Here is an 18,865-nt window from a genome sequence, read left to right on the forward strand (position 1 = left end):
ACTCCCCGATCACTTCTCCCTGTTGCACAAACAGATGGTTTATCTGTTCAAGTTCCCAATTTATCTCACCTTCATGGGGTATGCAGTAAACAGGGCCATCTTCGCTTGTCTCAAAGGAAGAGAAAGACTCCTGGGATGACCAAGATGGAGATGGATGGTCCACCACGGAGGGGGGTTCAACTGTGTTCTCAGGATCGTGGTGGGTGACTAAGGGTTTAGACAAGAGGAAAACAAACAGAGAGGTCAGGTCAGGTCAGATCAGTGGAAGAGGGCTCTATGGGTTCTACAACGAACAGAGGCTCTTTGACAACACATGTGATGAGATGTTAGGCTCTCCAGTCTGCATTGGTGACAGACAAGGGCATGCAGTCTATTAAATGAGCATGGATAATCTGTATGAAAGCCAGCATTGACAGCAAATGCTATACTTCAAAGCACACCAGTGGTATGCTGTGCGAGTAACTGAAGAACTTTTTATGAGACTTTTAACCAGTAAATCTATTGTTTAAGATGAAGCTCACATTTATACATTTTTAATTGTAGTTAAATACTTCTGAGGCCATTATGTGTATACATTATGTGTATACAGACTTCAACTTTATAGCAGTGACAACTTTAACCCAGTTCTTTTTGCCTGCTAATGAAGGTCATGGTGGCCACTTCCTTCCACCCACTTAAATGTAATGATGATGCATTCATGCTGACCTAGAAAAGCTGTTCTGCTGAAGATTCCTGTGGTTTGTTGCTCACATTTGCTCTCAGCCAGGAGGCACTAGAGTACATGCTAACCACAGTAGCTTGGCCTGGTTAAAGTCAGCATTAAATCAAAATTGCCCCTATTCTTACAGTAATACACATTTATGGTCTTGTGTATGACTGACTCATAATGGGTCAATGACATGGCACTAATTTTCTTGTCCGGATCTATAAAGTTATTAAAAAATCTGCAATTCACACAAAACATTTGCTTGAACACACCTCTACTACATAACATGTTGTACATTTCTGAACCCAAAGTCATTTTGATATTTTTCTGGGGCTTAAAGTATAAAATGTCTAAGTGGTGTGAACATCTGGAGACAGTGAAAAAAAAAAAAAAAAAAAAGGGAAAAGTCTAATTAAAAGCTGAAATTCTTGAAAATAGAAATATTGGCATAAATAGTTTGGAATTATATTTCATTATTATTTTAAAAAAAATATTCAGACAAACAATTTGTTTTAAAATATTATTAATATTTGAAAAACATTTGTACACCAAATAAAAATTAGGTCGAGTAACCAACATGGAGGTTGCCAATGTGTTGTCATGTGACCAATAAATAAATAAATAAAAAACAGAGAGAACCTTTTAGACCCTCATAACTGTGTGTCAAGTTTTCAAAAATATTAGATATTTGGAAAATTTTATGAAAAAGCACATTTATTTTTTATTTATTTATTTATTTTTTTCAGGTCAAATGGGGAAACCCTAAGAAAACGTTTTGATATTTGTGACTCAAAAATGATAAGATATTTGAAAAATACGTTTTCAAATTAATAATTACGTTTTGTACACTCTGGTGTATTCGAGGTGCAAGGAAAGTATTAAACACACATTTGACTTTATACACTCTTTGATTTAAAAAGTAATTGATTAAAAAGTAATTGAATCCTTTTTTTTTTTGTAGAAAATGTTATAAATGTTTTTCAAAAATCCAATAAACCAACATACACACAAATATTACATTTCTACGAATTGTATTACCTCTGACAACCTTGTTTGTAAATGTAAATGTTTGTCGATAATCTTTCCTCAAAATGTAATAACTAAGAGGCATATTTTTGCATCCACTTTTTTTTTTTTATATATATGTTTTCGCCATGTGCCACATTTTAAGACGCAGTGGTACGTTTTAAGAACTTCAGCTTTTAAAAAGTGTCTCAAGACCCTTGCATCCTGTTTCATTTGTTGAGCTGCGTCTTTCGGTTCAGTCTGAACAGCCCTTAACTCTCCCTTTGAAACAGCCTTCCTTTGCGGATGATGTCACCAACCCCTCTTATTTTTCAACTCCTCTCCTATACTGCATGGCTTTATTCTGGTATGTGAAGACAACTTTTCACAATTCAATCAATTCTCGATGGATACAATCAAGCCCTATATTCTGTTTATCTCAGAAATATGTCACATTATGGAAGTAAAATGAGTTGCTAGTGCCACTTCATGTTGACTTTAAGTGGGGCTTCCATTAGTTTTAGCTTTTACATTTAAAACTACCAGGAACATAGATGTACACATTAAAAGATTGATATTGATTTAGATGGACAAACTAGGAGCTAAAAAACTTTAATTCATGAACTTTCTACTTTCTCATGAACTTTCTAAAAACAAATACAATTTCCTTTGAAAACACATTGATTTTGCTTCGTTTACAACTCTTTTTAGTGCTGGAACAGCGTTTTCCTCCATCGAAAACAGATTTTTGAAAACGCTCTCTCGTACCACATACTGTACATTGGAAATTAATGATGTAAGACAACTGAAAACTGTCTTAGCATGTGTTTTATAGCTGGCATATGTGTTTTCTTTTAAAGACCTCAAACTTGCAAATATGTTGGGTAACACTTTACAATAAGGTTCTATTTGTTAACATAGTAAAAGCATTAGGTATCATGAACTAACAATAAACAATATATTTTTTTACCGCATTTATCTTCTTAATGTTAATTTATGAAGACACAATTGTTCATTGTTAGTTCATAATGCATTAAGTAATGTTAATATATACAACATATACTGTTATAATGTGTTAGTATATGAAATTAACATTAACCAAGATTAATAAGTTCTGTAAAATGAATGCTCACTTTTAGTTCATTTTAACTATAATGTAGTTAATTAATACTATTGAATACTGTCTTGTTGTAAAGTGTTACCAGATTTTGCAATTGACCAGCAACATGCTTAGTCTAACACTTCTCCCCCTTTGAAAAACAGATTTAATTGTGCATTTGCAAAGTAAACATTTCAACAGCACATACCACTGTATACCACAGAGAAATAAAGCTGAATTTTTGGAGACTCCTACAATGAAACAATTTACATTCCATACTTTATACTTTTTCCAAGAAGCTGTAAATACTGGAAGAGCTTTCCAGAATGTCAAAGGAATAGCTGCTCTCTGTTTGCTGCTGTTCATGTCACCAGCATCTTAGCACACAGATTTATTAAAGCCCCTCTGTGACTGTCACACTGTGAAATGGCATGGCATGCATGTAACGTATACATGCAAACAGACTCAAAGCTGTTCCTATGGGATTTACTGACATTGGACAACTGCAACTGTCTCAGGCATCGTCAGAGACAGAGACTTTGACTGGTCTAGCAACTACTAGCAGCCCACCCTCTGCTATACAGGCCATGAAGAAAAGTGCATTACTGACTCATCCCAGCTGCACTAATGCTAACAGCTGTTCAAAGGCTCTGTTTGTGTTGGACAACAGGTGGCCTGTGTCTCTGACACACTTTGTAGAAACATCTTTATAGATATGGACAAAGAACAAAAGATTTTTATGAAGGAACGTTGTCCATTTTACATTCTTTTCAGTTTTTCATTGGTTACAGCTAAGTACCTGAAAACATGGAATTGAAGTGGGCTAGTGTGAAATGATAACTAGATTTGCATTTACTTAGCAACTTAGAAATAGCAGGGTTTAAAGTTAGGTAAGCTTAGGTTTAGGTGTTTTCGTTCTGAGTAAATTATAAACTATATCAGAGCCACTTTGCAAGTCTTGTGCAATTTTCATACTAATCAGTTTCCAACAGCGATAGTTTTCCAAAGTATGCGGTAATGGGCGTAATGGATATACAGTATATATTTCAGGTTCAATAAGAGTTAAGCTCAATCGACAGCATTTGTGGCATAATGCTGATTACATGTAAAACAGTGTGTGTTTGAATTTTTATGGACTGGCGCCAACTGACCCTTCGCTAGGCCCCGCCTTAAAAGCGCTTCTGACTAATCCAGTCTTAGCAACTGTTGCCCTGCCGCCATTACTGTGACACGCGTTTGCTATTATCCAATGACAGCCTATGGAAGTAATGTGTGTCTGAGTACTTTTAAGCATGATTTTATTATAATAATAATAATAATAATAAAAAAAATGTAAAACACATTGTTGCTGGGTCATTTGTAATAGTGACAAGAGTTACCCACAGAGGATACACACAGTGTTTTTCTTTCTTTTTTTAAAATAATCTTTAAATAAATCTGGTGAAGAGCATGTTATGGATTAAACTGTGCCATCCATCATTCCCAAATGAACATATATGAACATCTGCAACAACACCTACATTTGCACCAAGGTAAATTGAAGCTAATAACTGAACGTTAATTAATTGATGTTTTGATTCAAGTCATAGTAAAATCGATAGCAAATAAACAGTTCACAACACAAAATAAGTGTGTTATGAGATGTTATAAACAACTCTGTTCACTTACGCTAATATTATTAGATGTGTACTCGTCTTATTTTAATTCATTAAAAATTAAATCAATTTTTTCTCTTTTCAAGTGACTGCAATCATCTTTTGCCTTGATTCTGATTCACAGTCTCCACAGTTTTTAATCAGTTACTGTGTAATTTATCAATTTCTTTTACAATATGCTTCAGATAAATATGCATTTCAATGTCACACTTCATTCCAGCTCACGTAAAAAATATGATCTATTCCGTTTATGAGAATATTTAGCCAAAAACCGCATTGTTCACGGCAATCTCCCATTCATTCGAATGGGGAGTTCTGCAGAGCTTGTCAGAGCGAGCAACCGTAACCAAGGGGGTCGGAGCTTAGCGAAGGGCCAATTGTAACTTCAATTTTAAGTGCCTTACCATACATGCGATTTTATGGTCCTGTAACTTGCAAGCACTGTAAAAAGTAATGGCAAAATATGCCCAGAGTTCTCAATTTAATATAGAATGACTGTGCTAGTGTTTAACTGTCTTATATTTGTACGACTTATCTAAATTATGCGGGAAAATTGAATGATAAAATGAAGGTCAGAAGGAGTTAACATTTTCGTATGGGTAAATCAGGACTCTGAAACACACTGAGGTAAATTTGGTCACTTCCTGTCAAAAAAAAAAACCCAGCCCCCTGCTCTCCTGAGGGTAGAGTTACAGAATAAATGGGGGAAGAAAGGAAAGAAAAAATAGCAGACCTCACCGCTCCAGTAAGCCAATGAGAAGAGCAGAGCCACTGGCTTATAACAGGAAAAGGAGGAAGAGGAAAACGAGAGAAAGAGTGATATTTTCATCCAGCTCCTCCCATGAGTGAGCTGTTTGAGGGGGTGGGGAAGACCAGAGAGGGAAGGAGAACTGGATGGACACTACATCTGAGTTTGTTTTCAATTCTCACTCTCATAATTATTAAAAAAACCCAAATTGTGTACTGATCTTCTAGAATGGCTATTAAAAGAAACATTGAGTGCGTTTGAATGAGCATTTGCTGTAAATGCGCTCATTGAATAAGCTGCCGGAATTCTGCTAAAGGTGTTTACATGCAAAGGAAAATCGGTGGGCAAAAAAAAAAAAAAAAAAAAAAAAATCTATATGTGCTTATTTTATTAATTACAAGTTTATTACCTTTCCCTGATAAAAGAACTCCATTTTACAACCGTTTACATTACAAAGTTGCCAGGTTATTAAGCATAATTGGTAATAGATCATGCATGTAACAGACTGTTTTTGACGGTGGTTGAACAATGTCAGAAATTAACTTTTTTATTCAATTATATTTGCCCCCTGGAATTCATTTTTAGTGGCATTTTTTACCTTAATGAGGACATATTTTTAAAAAAAATCTAAAACAGTATAAAAACACACAGTGTATCATCCATTTATGTCCAGTACTTCAACTGAATCAATTAAACTGAAATAAATTAATATTCTGAACAATTATGGCTATCTATGAATCAAATCAACATCAAATACAAAAGTAACGGTAAATTATGCACAAGATATTGTTATAAACAGGTTTTAAAGAAAAGGTTTTAACTAACTGGCCAGTCCCAATGTTTATTTTACAGCTGTCTACTGTCTAAAGTTACAGTAGAGTTTGACATATTGCTGTTTCAGCACTTTTAGAGTTGTTGTCCAAGAGAAATACATTCTTCAACCAAGATACATTTACTTGAGTCCCAAAATTGCATTACTTAAACTGTGTTGTCAGAAAATATATCTTGAAATAAGTTTATTTGTATTATCCCATTGACAAACTGACTTTTTTTAAGGATAAATCTATCAAAATTAGTGAGGTTTATTTTTAACAAACAAACACACACACACACACACACACACACACACACAAACAATTTGCCAAAGGGTTAAGAAAAACTAAAAGTGATAGTCCACCTAAAATGGAATGTCCTGCTGTCATTTTCTCACCCTCTTGTTGATCTAAACCCTTATCACTGTCTTCCGTGGAACACATGATGATGAGATGTTAGGCAGAATGGAGATGGAGCCTCAGTCACCATTCATTATTATATGTTCTTTTTTTTTTTTTTTTTTTTCTTGTTTTACTGAGCATATATTTTGTGTTCTACTAAAGAAAAGAATACAGGTTTGAAATGACATGAAAGTGAGTAATTGACAGTGTTGGGGAGTAGTTAACAAAAAAGTAGCGACGCTACTAACTTAACTGCATTTTTCAGTGGTGTGTCAGTAGCGTGGCTGTTTTCACCAGTAGTGTAGCTTTTCCATGAACGAGCAACATTTTCCAACAAGTAGCGTCGTAGTGCCACAAAACACTAAACATGCAATTAATATAAAATGTTGAACATGTTAATTTCTCTTGATCGCAATTAACGCATTTACCAATTTGACATGTCTTTCAATTTTCTTTATGTGGAATACTTTGTTTGGAAAATGGTAATAAAACATTATTGTTACATATTGTTTTCTTTTCTTTTCCAAGAAGGAACTAAATGCATTTTGATGTGAAAAAGAAGTATATATAGACTCAAATTAGAGCACTTTCGAAATCAGTGATTAATCGCGATTTACTGGAAAAAATTATGCGAATAATCGCAATGAAGTATAGTAATCGAGTGACAGCACTAATACATACAGTATATATTAGTGCTGTCAGTCAATGTCAAGAAATAAGATTTCTCACTATATATATATATATATATATATATATATATATATATATATATATATATATATATATATATATATATGTATATATACACCATCTGTCTGCTATATCTAAAATTATTTCCTTCTTTACATAGTTTTAATGATTCCATAGTTAGCTACTTTTTGTTAATAGCTTGTAGTGTAGCTAACTACTTTTTTTTAAAAGGAGTAGCTTGACTGTATTTTAACTACTTTAAGTTAAGTGTAGCCTTTAGCTTCAGACGCTACTGTTTAAAATAGCTTTCCCAACACTGGTAAGTGGTGACAGAATTTTCATTTTTGGATGGGCTATTCCTTTAACTCAAGATATATTCTCTAAAACAAGTCTATCTTACAAAGTTTTGCTTCTCAAGCAAGGAGGTTAAGATATTTTTTCTAGAAAACAACTGATTAACAAAATAATTCTTGCAAGTCCTGTTGCAAATCCCAATTGTTCACAGCGTTATGTGACAAATAGAAACATTGTTACAGAATGTATTGATTTTGTCTGTGCCTGAAGTCATTATACTTTCTTTGATTTGCAGATGACAGAGTCACAATATGAGATTTCTCACTTGATTGTCTCATAAAATCTGAAGATTAAAGGCCTGTTTGTGTTTGAGGGCAGAACATTGGTCATATCAAAAGTGCCATCTTTTCATTGCTTTTTACTACTTGTTTGTTCTTTGTTGTCTATCTAGGGTTTTACAGCCTGAGGAATTTCATTGAAGCAATCTGCAGGCCATACACAACTCAAACCAACAGTGACATTATTGTTTTGAAGAAGCTTTTTTTATTTATTTATTTACTCAGGCCTGATGGCAGTGACTCTTTAACTTATGTAATGTGGTAAATTACACTGTAAAAATGTCTGTAATTTTAATGGTAAAAGTCTGTAAAAATGCTACAGAAAAAAAAAAACGTTAATTGATTAACAAGTATTAACTGTAAAATATACAGTAGAATTTTTAAATATATTTTAAAAGACAATACTGTAGTTTTTACAATAAAATGTTGTAAAAAAAAACTGATGTAAAAAGTATGATTTTCTTGTATAATTAATGGTAAAATGTACATTATGTTTAACAAGAGAGTACATGTACTTTTTACAGTAAAATTACATTAAAAAAACAACAACCGGGCATTTCCACAATTCCCTGCATGACTCATTACATTTCATTATATTTTATGGGAATAGTTATGTTTCTTCTTATTTTTAATATCAGTTACGTACATTGGGGTGTTCTGTTTTATATTTGATGTAGTTTTTTTAATGTTTACTGCATTATTTAAATTTCACATGTGTTACCCTGATGGTGTTTAGTGTTTGTGTGAGTGACACTGAGCGCTGTCTCTACATGTTTACTGATCATTGCTCTTGGAAGAACCACTGTTGGTGAACTTCATGTCATCATGTGTTCTTCTGTAATTTTTATGGTGATTAACAATACCTTATAAAGTAAAAAGCAGATTTTTACAGTTTCAGAAGGTTAATATCAAGTTTATGATGTTTCTTTACTGTAATTTTATTATTATTATTTTTTTACGGTGCCAGCATGGTCATGTAAATTACAATAGTTTTAAACTGTAAAATGTACAGGTTGTTCTGTAAAGTTGTTTACATTTTTACTGTATTTTTTACATAATTCTTCTGGCAACCACAGCTGCCAGTTTTTTTTTTTTTAAACAACAGGAATTTTTTTACAGTGTAGTCTCTTGGAGGATGGCATTGCTCGGGGCTTTCACTCGTTCACTCTTTCCCTAAATAGCGCTCACCCGTGACCGTCTGTTGCCCACACACTGGGGCATTGTTTGTTTTAATTAAAGTCATGTCCTCTATATCTTTTCTAAAATCAGAATTCAGCTTGGATTACACTCGATTTTTACTATTCTTTCATTGCATCTTTTTTTTTTTACATAAAATAAAAGTGAATGGTAACTGAGGCTAACATTCTGTCTAACATATTTTGCGTTCCACAGAAGAAAGAAAGTCATACGGTTTTGGAACAACATAAGAGTCAATAAATAATGACAGAATTTTCATTTTCTAACTGAACTATCCCTTTAAAATTCTCTCTAAAACCGAATCCACAGAATGGTTCCATCCTGGCAAAAACAGAGGAGTCTTTGATTGGGGATCAGTCAGTTACCAGACGTCTGTTTTAACAAGAAATAGGGAAATGAGGGGAGAAATGAGGAGAATAAGCAAACAAATGTCTGTGTGGGTTCAGATTAATAAGGACTCAAAGCTTTACAAGGAGCCAAGGGAAATAAGAAGTGTACCCAGAGCATTCCATTCGGATGAAACCCTTAAAACCCTGTTTGGGTCACTGTGATACACTTTTCAATCTCACTGGACTCCAATCTTCATATAGAGTAAAATATCTACACCACAAGCATCACCAATTGCAAAAATAATGATAATTTCCAAACAGGTTTCCAAAACATTCCCCCTTCTTCCACTGGTCGCACAAACAGATAGTTCAGCGCAAAACTCGTGCCATTGGTTGAGCAAGACGTTGACATGTTGGACTGCTCAAACAAACAAGAGCAACATTTAAAAAATGCCAGAAAGCCACAGTGTTTACACTCTTTGGTAATTCAACCTATGAATGGCTTACTTAGGGGACGTTCACACAGGATGTAGTCTTGCGTTCGGTTTTCACTATGGGACAGTATAATATTGGTATACTAAACATGGATCAGACGGACATCTTTGGCCATTTCGTCTCGGCTTGCATTTTGCATTTTCTCGTCTTGGCGAGAGTCACATTTTTTAAGATTCTGTGTCAGATTAAAACAGCCTAAATCCTTGTCTCGAAAACCCTTGTGTCCTATTCCCTTTAAAAAAACAGCTTCAGTCTAGTTGTTTTTGACTGCAGGAACACATCCTGTATAAACATACTGCAGAAAAACATGTTCTTAATTGGAATTTTTGTCTTGTTTTCCAGTAAAAATACCTAAATATTTTTAAAACAAGATATATTTACTCAACAAGCAAAATGGCATAAGATATTAAATAAAAATTTAGTAAAATGTATGCTTAAAACAAACATAAAATAAAAAATAACAAATATACCAATGGGGTGAGAAAAATAAAGTTGTTTTCCATATGAAATAAGTTTATTTTTCTTACCACACTGGCAAATAGTTTTTTCTTGTTTTAAACATAAGCCTCGCTAAATTTAGTTAGATTTCTCTGAAAATAAATAAACATCTTATGCCATTTTGTGTGTCATTTAAATGTATCCTGTTCTTAGAATGTTTGATATTTTTACTGGAAAACAATACAAAAATTCCAATTTGTTATTTTTTTATTATTATTATTTGCAGTGCACCCCCTTTCTCTGTATGTTAAACTGGGATAGGATAAAGTATTTTTATAATAAATAAAATAAAACAAATCGCACACTGCTTTAAAGAGATAGTTAAAGTAATATTCTGGGTTCAATATAAATTAAGCTCAATCAAAAGCATTTGTGGCATAATATTGATTACCACAAAAATGTATTTTGACTTGCCCCTCCTTTTCTTAAAAAAAAAAAAAAGCAAAAATCTGGGTAGCAGTGAGGCACTTACAATGGAAGTGAATGGGGGCCATATTTTTTATGTTAAAATACACACTTTTTCAAAAGTATAGCCATAACACATAAACTATATGCATGTAAACATGATTTTAGTGTGATAAAATCACTTACTAACCTTTTCTGTGTAAAGTTATATAGATGATTTTACAACTTCGTTGCCATGACGATGTAATGTCAACAAACCCTAAACCCTAAAATGACTGTAAAAATGACAATTTAAATAACGTCACAGCTCAAATAATACATGAGTTTTAACAGAAGATTTGATGTAAGTGATTTTATAAAATTATAAGGTTCAAATTTCTGCCTTTAAACCCTCCAAACATTGGCCCCATTCACTTCAATTGTAAGTGCCAAAGTATAAATGAAAGTGAATGGTGACTGAGGCTGTCATGCATTATCATTCTGTCTATCATCTCCTTCTGTTCCACAGAAGAAAACCATATGGGACTGGAACAACACGAGGGTGAGTAAATGATGGCATAATTTTCATTTCTTGGGTGAACCATCCCTTTAATGTTTAGGTTACAAATTACACCATCTGTTTAGGCTAGATAATATTTGCATCACAAATGTCACACAAACAAGTGATGTCCTTCATGTTCTCACTAAGCATAAATAATAAGAACTGAGCAACTCTTTTTGTCAAACCATTGAACTCTAAACATCAGGCAAGTTGATGACACACTGACCCAAAACCATATACAATTTTAGATGGTGGAAAATAAAGACATACCAACAACTTTGGGTAGTTTCTGTCTCCTCAGTGGAATTCTGGGAAGTTTGGTGCTGATTCGGCTGAATCCGCCACACAGGATTATTTTGGCCTTTTTGCTGTTGGTGGAATTTTCCTGGTCAGGACTGAAAGAGGAAGGGTGACGTTATACCAACATTACCTATCCTACAAATGGGTAATAATTGTGGATGTGTCTAGATGTACAGCAATAGCCTTCTAACACTTTAGGCATCTAACTCTGGGTTAAATTACACATTGCATATATCATCACACAGTAGTCCATGAATATGTACAAATGATGCAGAAATGGAAGGATCTGTCTTTCTTTGTCTGTTTTTTCATTTGAACTTGCATTCTACATTTTCAAACAAGTTAGAAAAGGTGGAAAGTTTAAGAAAACAGCTGGCAGAGAATTCTAGAGTCTTGGGTTCTCCAGACTGACTGTGGAGAACAGAAAAGCCTTTCATTTCAGCTGACTGTAAACAATTCTGGCGACAAGTTTAGTCACAATGATATTTGCCAGGGGCGTAAGAACGACTGGGGGGCATGGGGTAACATTAAGGCACTGGTCTTTGAAAAGGTAATGATTACCTCCAAAAAGTTTGAGTATACATTTCTAAAAGTAAGAGTGACCCCCTGTTGAAAAGACCAGCTTTGCTGGTCAACAGCTTATGTTGTGTTTTGCGTGCTTGTCCCCCAGCATATTCGGATGCTGATGTGCTGGTGTCCCCACCAGGTTCTTAAATAGCTTAACCAGCTTCACCAGAAGATTTGCTGGTGAAAAGCATAGCTATGCTGGTCCACCAGCTAAGCCAGAACCTAACCAGAACTAACCAGCATTAACTAGCTTTCATACCAGTATAGGAATTGCATGCTGGTTAAACTGTTGTTTTTAGCAGGGACATGTCTCCCTTCAAAGTATGATTATTGCTACGTTTGCACTGGTATTCCTTGTTATATAATGCTGATGTGATATACACTGCTTGTTAAAGGTTTAGACACAGCTTCTCTTTCTTTATTGTCACTATATTTTCTAAATTTCTGATTATTATTAAAGTCATCCAAACTATGAAATACCACAAATGAAAGTATGGGAATGATGTAGTGACCAAAAAAAGAGTAAACCAAGCATAACTATCTTGAATTTTAGGTTCTAAGTAGCCATCCTTTGCCAAAATACAGCTCTAAAATATGTATATTTGTCTACAAAACTAGTTTTAAGCATTTAAGCATACGCCTTTAGATAAAAGGGTTTTTAAGATCGTGAGAACGTCACGTGTGTCCAAACTTTTCACTGGTATGTATATAGGGGAAGATCTGACTCTCTCAATACTTAGAAGTGTACATTTATTTTTAACATTTAAAGGGACAGTTCTCCCAAAAACTATATATGTTAGCCTCAGCCACCATTCACTTTCATTGTATCAAAAATAAATAAATAAATAATGAAAGTGAATGGGGACTGAGGCTGTCATTGTCCCTAACATCTCCTTTTGTGTCATGTGGGTTTGGAACAACATGAGGGACAGTGAATAATTACAGAATTTTACATTTTGGGTGAACTATCCATTTAATTCACGTTTAAGACCTACTATTTCACCCCGGCTTAAAGAAAAAGTGCACCCAAAAATTTAAATTCTCTCATCATTTATTCTCTCATCATTAATTGTCTCTATAACTCTACTCTCTCCTCTCCACCAATAGTTGGTGTGTGATGAGTGTACTGGCGCACTATGGCTGCCGTTGCATCATCCAGGTGGATGCTGCACACTGATGGTTGAGGAGAGTCCCCTGTTCACTGTGCAAAGTGCTTTGTGTGTAGTGTCAAAAAGCGCTATATAAATGTAATGTTCATTCAACGTTCATTCATTTACTCACCCTCATGCCCTCAAGTGTTATTCACTCTCTTTAGATGTGACGTTTGGTCATGAGACACACAAGAACCAATGAGCGTTGATGTTGATGTGTTGCCACATTTGATTTGGGCTCTGTTTACATAAGTAGATCAATGATTTGATTAGATTTTCACAAAACTTTCAGAACATGACGCACAAGTCACAGATTACATTTATGACACTTTTTTTGGCTGCTTTTTTAAGCTTTAAAGTCAGGCACTATCCACTGCTATTGTAAAGAAATCAGTTATATGGATTACTTTTTTGCTGCCTTTATGTGCTTTTTGAGCTTCAAAGTTTTGGACCCTGCTGTCTTGCGTTGTTTGGACCAACAGAGCTGATAAAGAATTCTTCTAAAGAATGTAATTTATACATATCTGGGATTGCATGAGGGTGAGTAAATGATGAGATAATTTTTATTTTTGGGTGAACAATTCCAATAAGAGACTAGTGTTGATTTGGACTCACTTGCTGTTGTTTTTGTGACTACAGAGGAAACAGCAGCACAGCAGAGAGAGTAGAACAACCAGCAGGAATGTTACCAACGTTCCCGCAGCTATAACTCCCATCCGCTGATTAGGATCTGGCAGAGAGAGAGAGAGAGAGAGAGAGAGAGAGAGAGAGAGAGAGAGAGAGAGAGAGAGGAAAATTCTTAAAAACTGCACAAACAGTTGTAGGTATTCTAATGCTTTATGTCTTTTTTTTATGCCACATTATTGGTAATGACATAATTTCACACAAAACAGCTTTTAATTTGTATTTTTTTTTTTTTTTTTTTTTTTTAAGAACTTCTTACAAAAGTTAATCAAGTTCCATTTACACAAACATCAAAATGCCCTACAACTCTCACAACAGCTCAGTAGTCTAAAGGCTGATCAATTGTGTCAGGACGTCAGCCAGTGCCTTCTTTGTATCTGTTGCCAACTGGAATTATTATCAGAACATAATGTGTGGCCATTTTGCTCTTAAACTCATAAACAATAACAATTTAGAGATGTTTAACTTGGCATTGCTATGAACCAAGAACTTCAGCCATTGGATGCACCATATTTATATCATCCACAGCAAATTATTAATTCAGTATGCATATGTTACATCATTATTTGTAATATTAAAAAAGTCCACATTTGAAACCTAAACCTGAATAAACACAAGCAGGCCATAAAAAAGGCAGCTCCAAGGTGCTTATGCTTAAGATAAACTGTATATGAAGTGCATAATTTATTTAAAAAGCACTTACAATGAAATCTATGGGGTATCCATTGTGCATTTTTGTCAACACATATTTATTTATTTATTTATTTTTATGTTAACAAATTGAGGAACAAGTCAAAATGAGTAGCAGTTGTGTAGCAATCGACAGCATGCTTTGGTTGTATTTATCCAAAAATATTCCTTTAAAAACCCCATGAAATAGCTTGACAAACTCAGTTTTCTTTCCTGTGTTGACGCATTTCCTATTGGAACTACAGTTTCCTATTGGTTTACGGGGGCTTACAATCACTTTGTATGATGAACAGATGGAAATTTAAAAGTGCACCCACTAATTTTTTTCTAATTTAAAAATATTTACTTTTAAAGAAATGGATAGTAATTTTGAAACACATGTATAAAATAATGACCACTCATGTGAGACGAAGAGTTCCGTCATGTCATTAACCTTCTAAAAGCTCTTATATTCTACCTGGTGAGAGCCGCCCTCATGGGGGCAGCAATGTTAGCATCACGTGACTAGCTGAATCCTACTCGCTTAATCTCAGTAACTTTCATTCATGGACTAAATTAATCCTGGTTTAAAGCCAAATTATACTTCGGTTGTCTGCGTTGCGGATTGCTCCGCTCACAGTATGTGTGACACAAATTGCGTCATCAGCACAGCCGCCTAGATTTCCTTGACCAGCAGATGTGGTCCTCGGCTGTGCGCGTCGCTGAAGCATGCGCCTGCTATTGATTGTACTAAAAGAGTATTACAAAGATGTTGTAGTGGGCATACGTCAAACACGCGCACGGTTAGAAAAGTATACTCAGAAAGGCAACGCGGTCGACCAGGCGCGAGCCGATCAGAAACATGCAAAAACTAAATATACCTGGGCCTTTACTGTTCATAGTGGATTTCTACAATGGCATTGGTAACTGAAAACTACTGTATTTGAATGATGCAGCATCCAGGCCACTAGGTGTCAGTGTAAGCCATACTTCAAAAAATGACTGAGTGCACCTTTAAGTTGTTATTCACTCTCTTTAGATGTGACGTTTGGTCATGAGACACACAAGAACCAATGAGCGTTGATGTTGATGTGTTGCCACATTTGATTTGGGCTCTGTTTACATAAGTAGATCAATGATTTGATTAGATTTTCACAAAACTTTCAGAACATGACGCACAAGTCACAGATTACATTTATGACACTTTTTTTGGCTGCTTTTTTAAGCTTTAAAATCAGGCACTATCCACTGCTATTGTAAAGAAATCAGTGATCGCAACATTCTTTTAACATTCTTAAACACATGGGCGTTTTGCAAAACATTATTACATACCTTCTTTCTTTAGCGACCTGGCACATATCTATCACAAATGGATCAACAATATACCCAGATAGTGTCAAATTTTTCCAAAGTATTTTTAGGACAATTATAAAATAATAGAATTGAATATATTCTGTTATATTTTGGTGTTTTATTTTTCAAATATCAAAGAGATGATGCAGAAAATGATAGAACAAGATTCACTACTTCCATGCTGAAATTTTATGAGACTCAACTGGCTGTCAAATGCATATATTGAGCAAAACATAAACTACACATACTGTATGTATTTTCTCAGGCACTTATATTGAGTTGAAATATATGTACAACTTGCAGAGTTTCAGTAGTACACCCAAATGCCAATAGCCAAATCATCCTGTTCATGTGTTACACTTGCTATAGTTTACTTCCATGTTGCTTCTTGTCAAATAGCAATGTCAAATGTAAATCAAGTCAATCACTGAAACAACAGCACCAACTTTAGTAACCAATAACATGTATGTAGCGAGAATCACCCTGGCACCAATTGCAATGAACTGGGCCTTACACAAGACACCAAAATATGTGGTGATTTTTGATCACACTTCACTTAAGGTGTATGTGTGTGTGATTATTAATATCAGACCCCTCCCTCCATCCTTGGGGCACCAGCTAAGGAGTTTCACCTTAACAGTAAAATAAATATGTAAATTGGAGGGAGTTAGTCATCTGATTAATCTGAAGGATTTGTCAAATTCAGCCTAACCTTTAGAGCTCTCCTGTATCATCAACACAAGGGACACACAGCTGTAATAAACTTAGTTTTATTTACAAAAGATAAATAAACTAACAAAAACTACAAAATGGTACTAATATGCTAAAAGATCAAATAAATGAATAGGTAAATAAAATGCATTTACGTTTACATTTATTCATTTGGCAGACGCTTTTATCCAAAGCGACTTACAAAAGAGGAAGACATAAGCGAATCATCCTAAGGAGACAGTGGTATGAAAAGTGCCATATTACAAAGTATCACTAACATCAGAATAGTATTCAAAACAGAATAAAGTGCAACAGGATTTTTTTTTTTTTTTTTTTAATGACTGGTTAAGTGCTCATGGAAAAGATGTGTTTTTAGTTGTTTTTTGAAGACAGAGAGTGAGTCAGCTTCACAGATGGAGCTGGGAAGGTCGTTCCACCAACGTGGTATGATGAAGCTGAAAGTCCGTGAAAGTGTTTTGGTGCCTCTTTGTGTTGGTACAACAAGGTGACGGATAATGCATAGGATAGAAAGATGTAAGTGGTTGAATTGGATGTAGCAATGGCAAAGTATGACTTTGCCATTTCTTATGGAAAGATAAATTGCTGTTTCTCTGTTAATTAATAAGGTGAAAATCGTATTTCTATTTAAACAAATAACTCAAAGTTTATTTGCTATACATCTGATACACAGGTTATGCAATCTAAGGAACATTAGATGATCATAAACTAATAGTATACACTAATGCCAAGGTCTCTGGAAAGAGGTTTAGTAGGGATATTTACGTTCTCCTTGATCGATCAATGAGTTCAGTGACGGCGATGTCTTCCACTGGGGCTCAGGGCCACATTACAGTGGGGAAGGAGCTGGATTCTGTTTTAACAGCCTTGGACACGAAGGAACTGAGGAATACTGATCTCCTGCACCGAGAGGGTTCTTGCAATCTGGAACACGCAGAAATACAGCCCTTATGTCGGTGCAAGATTCATCATCTGGAACATGCAGATGTACGCAACTTGAAGAGAAGGTTTTCTCGCAGAGCTAAACCTTGTAGCTGTAGTTATCTCCCTAGTATAGGGATTCCGAACTTGCCATTGCAATAGTCTCTTGTAGTGAGACTTGTTACTTAGTCGAACTTCTGCTGTTTCTGGGATGGGCACTAAGAACGTTGGGTGATCTGTTATCCTCTCTCTCTCTCTCTCTCTCTGTGAAGTGGAGACTTAGCATGTTGGATGGTTTGAATCCTGTTACATCTCCTACCACTCAGGCCAGAGATTCAGAATGTTCATTATTATTCTGCTATTGCTCCCAAACTCAAACAGCCAGGAACTCAGAACACTGATTATTGTTCTGTTATCATCTCTCTATCGTAAAGTGAGACCAGAACAAAGGTGTGGCTGTTGTAAAGACGCTTTATACCTTCCTGATGAGGAGGAGATTTCAGTTTGGTGCTTCTTGTTTCAGGGTTATGATTGGCTGCTGATATTGGAGGGGGCCCACACAGTGTCATCCTCTCTTCTTTGTGAGGAACATTTGCAAATTTTAAAGTACATAGTTAGAACAAGGTCTTTAAAGTCTCATCTATGCATTTTTCCTTTTCCTTCAAAAATACTCTTGCCATTTTTCTGAAGATATAAAGAAAATGTGATATTAAAAGATTAAATATTGCACATGCATTAATTTATGCCATCATAGTTCAGTTTGTGTGAACTATTGTGCTAATTGAACAACTGCAATTTACTTAAACAGTTCTGTGAACAAACATGGAGTGTATGAGTTGAAGTTGGTGTCCATGTTAGGAACAAAAGTTTGTGTGTAAAGATTTGTCTTTGTGGCTTCATTGTTTAAGCTTTTGCAACATGGTAAGTTAATGCTGCTTCGAGAGGTCTTGAAGATATTTATGGCCCTTCTCACCTCTTGTATTAGGTCAAACCTTAGGATGGGGGGTGTGAGAGGTTGCTAAGAAACCTCTCATTAACCAATTAGAAGGATTTTCCAACGTATTAGAAGATCTTTCCTGCCTTGTGAGGGGTGTCTGACAGTTGTCCGAGCAGCTTATCTGATGGCTGTGCTTGGCATTTGTTTGTGTTGGTCCTGCCACGATCCAATCAAAATGGAACCACTCTTCTTAGCCTTGACAGTAAGAGAGGGGATCTGCCATAAACTGGCTCATGGAATGTCATCTGGTCCGACTGTTCACCACATGTATAATATGTAC

General features: G+C 35.1%; 1 protein-coding gene across 4 annotated transcripts in view; it reads right to left on the bottom strand.

Moving 5' to 3' along the window:
- LOC127437640 (scavenger receptor class F member 2-like) overlaps positions 1–18,865 on the bottom strand; it is a 45,461-nt gene that overhangs the window by 7,747 nt on the left and 18,849 nt on the right. For all 4 annotated transcript variants that reach the window (XM_051692713.1, XM_051692686.1, XM_051692704.1 and 1 more), the window contains 3 exons: positions 13,848–13,962; positions 11,485–11,609; positions 70–207 (listed from right to left, as the gene is read on the bottom strand). In XM_051692713.1, the coding sequence (XP_051548673.1) occupies positions 70–207; positions 11,485–11,609; positions 13,848–13,962 (378 nt within the window). The remainder of the gene's footprint in view (positions 1–69; positions 208–11,484; positions 11,610–13,847; positions 13,963–18,865) is intronic.

The sequence above is a fragment of the Myxocyprinus asiaticus genome, chromosome 4 (genome assembly GCF_019703515.2).
Source record: "Myxocyprinus asiaticus isolate MX2 ecotype Aquarium Trade chromosome 4, UBuf_Myxa_2, whole genome shotgun sequence".
In the NCBI taxonomy this organism is placed as follows: Eukaryota; Metazoa; Chordata; class Actinopteri; order Cypriniformes; family Catostomidae; genus Myxocyprinus; species Myxocyprinus asiaticus.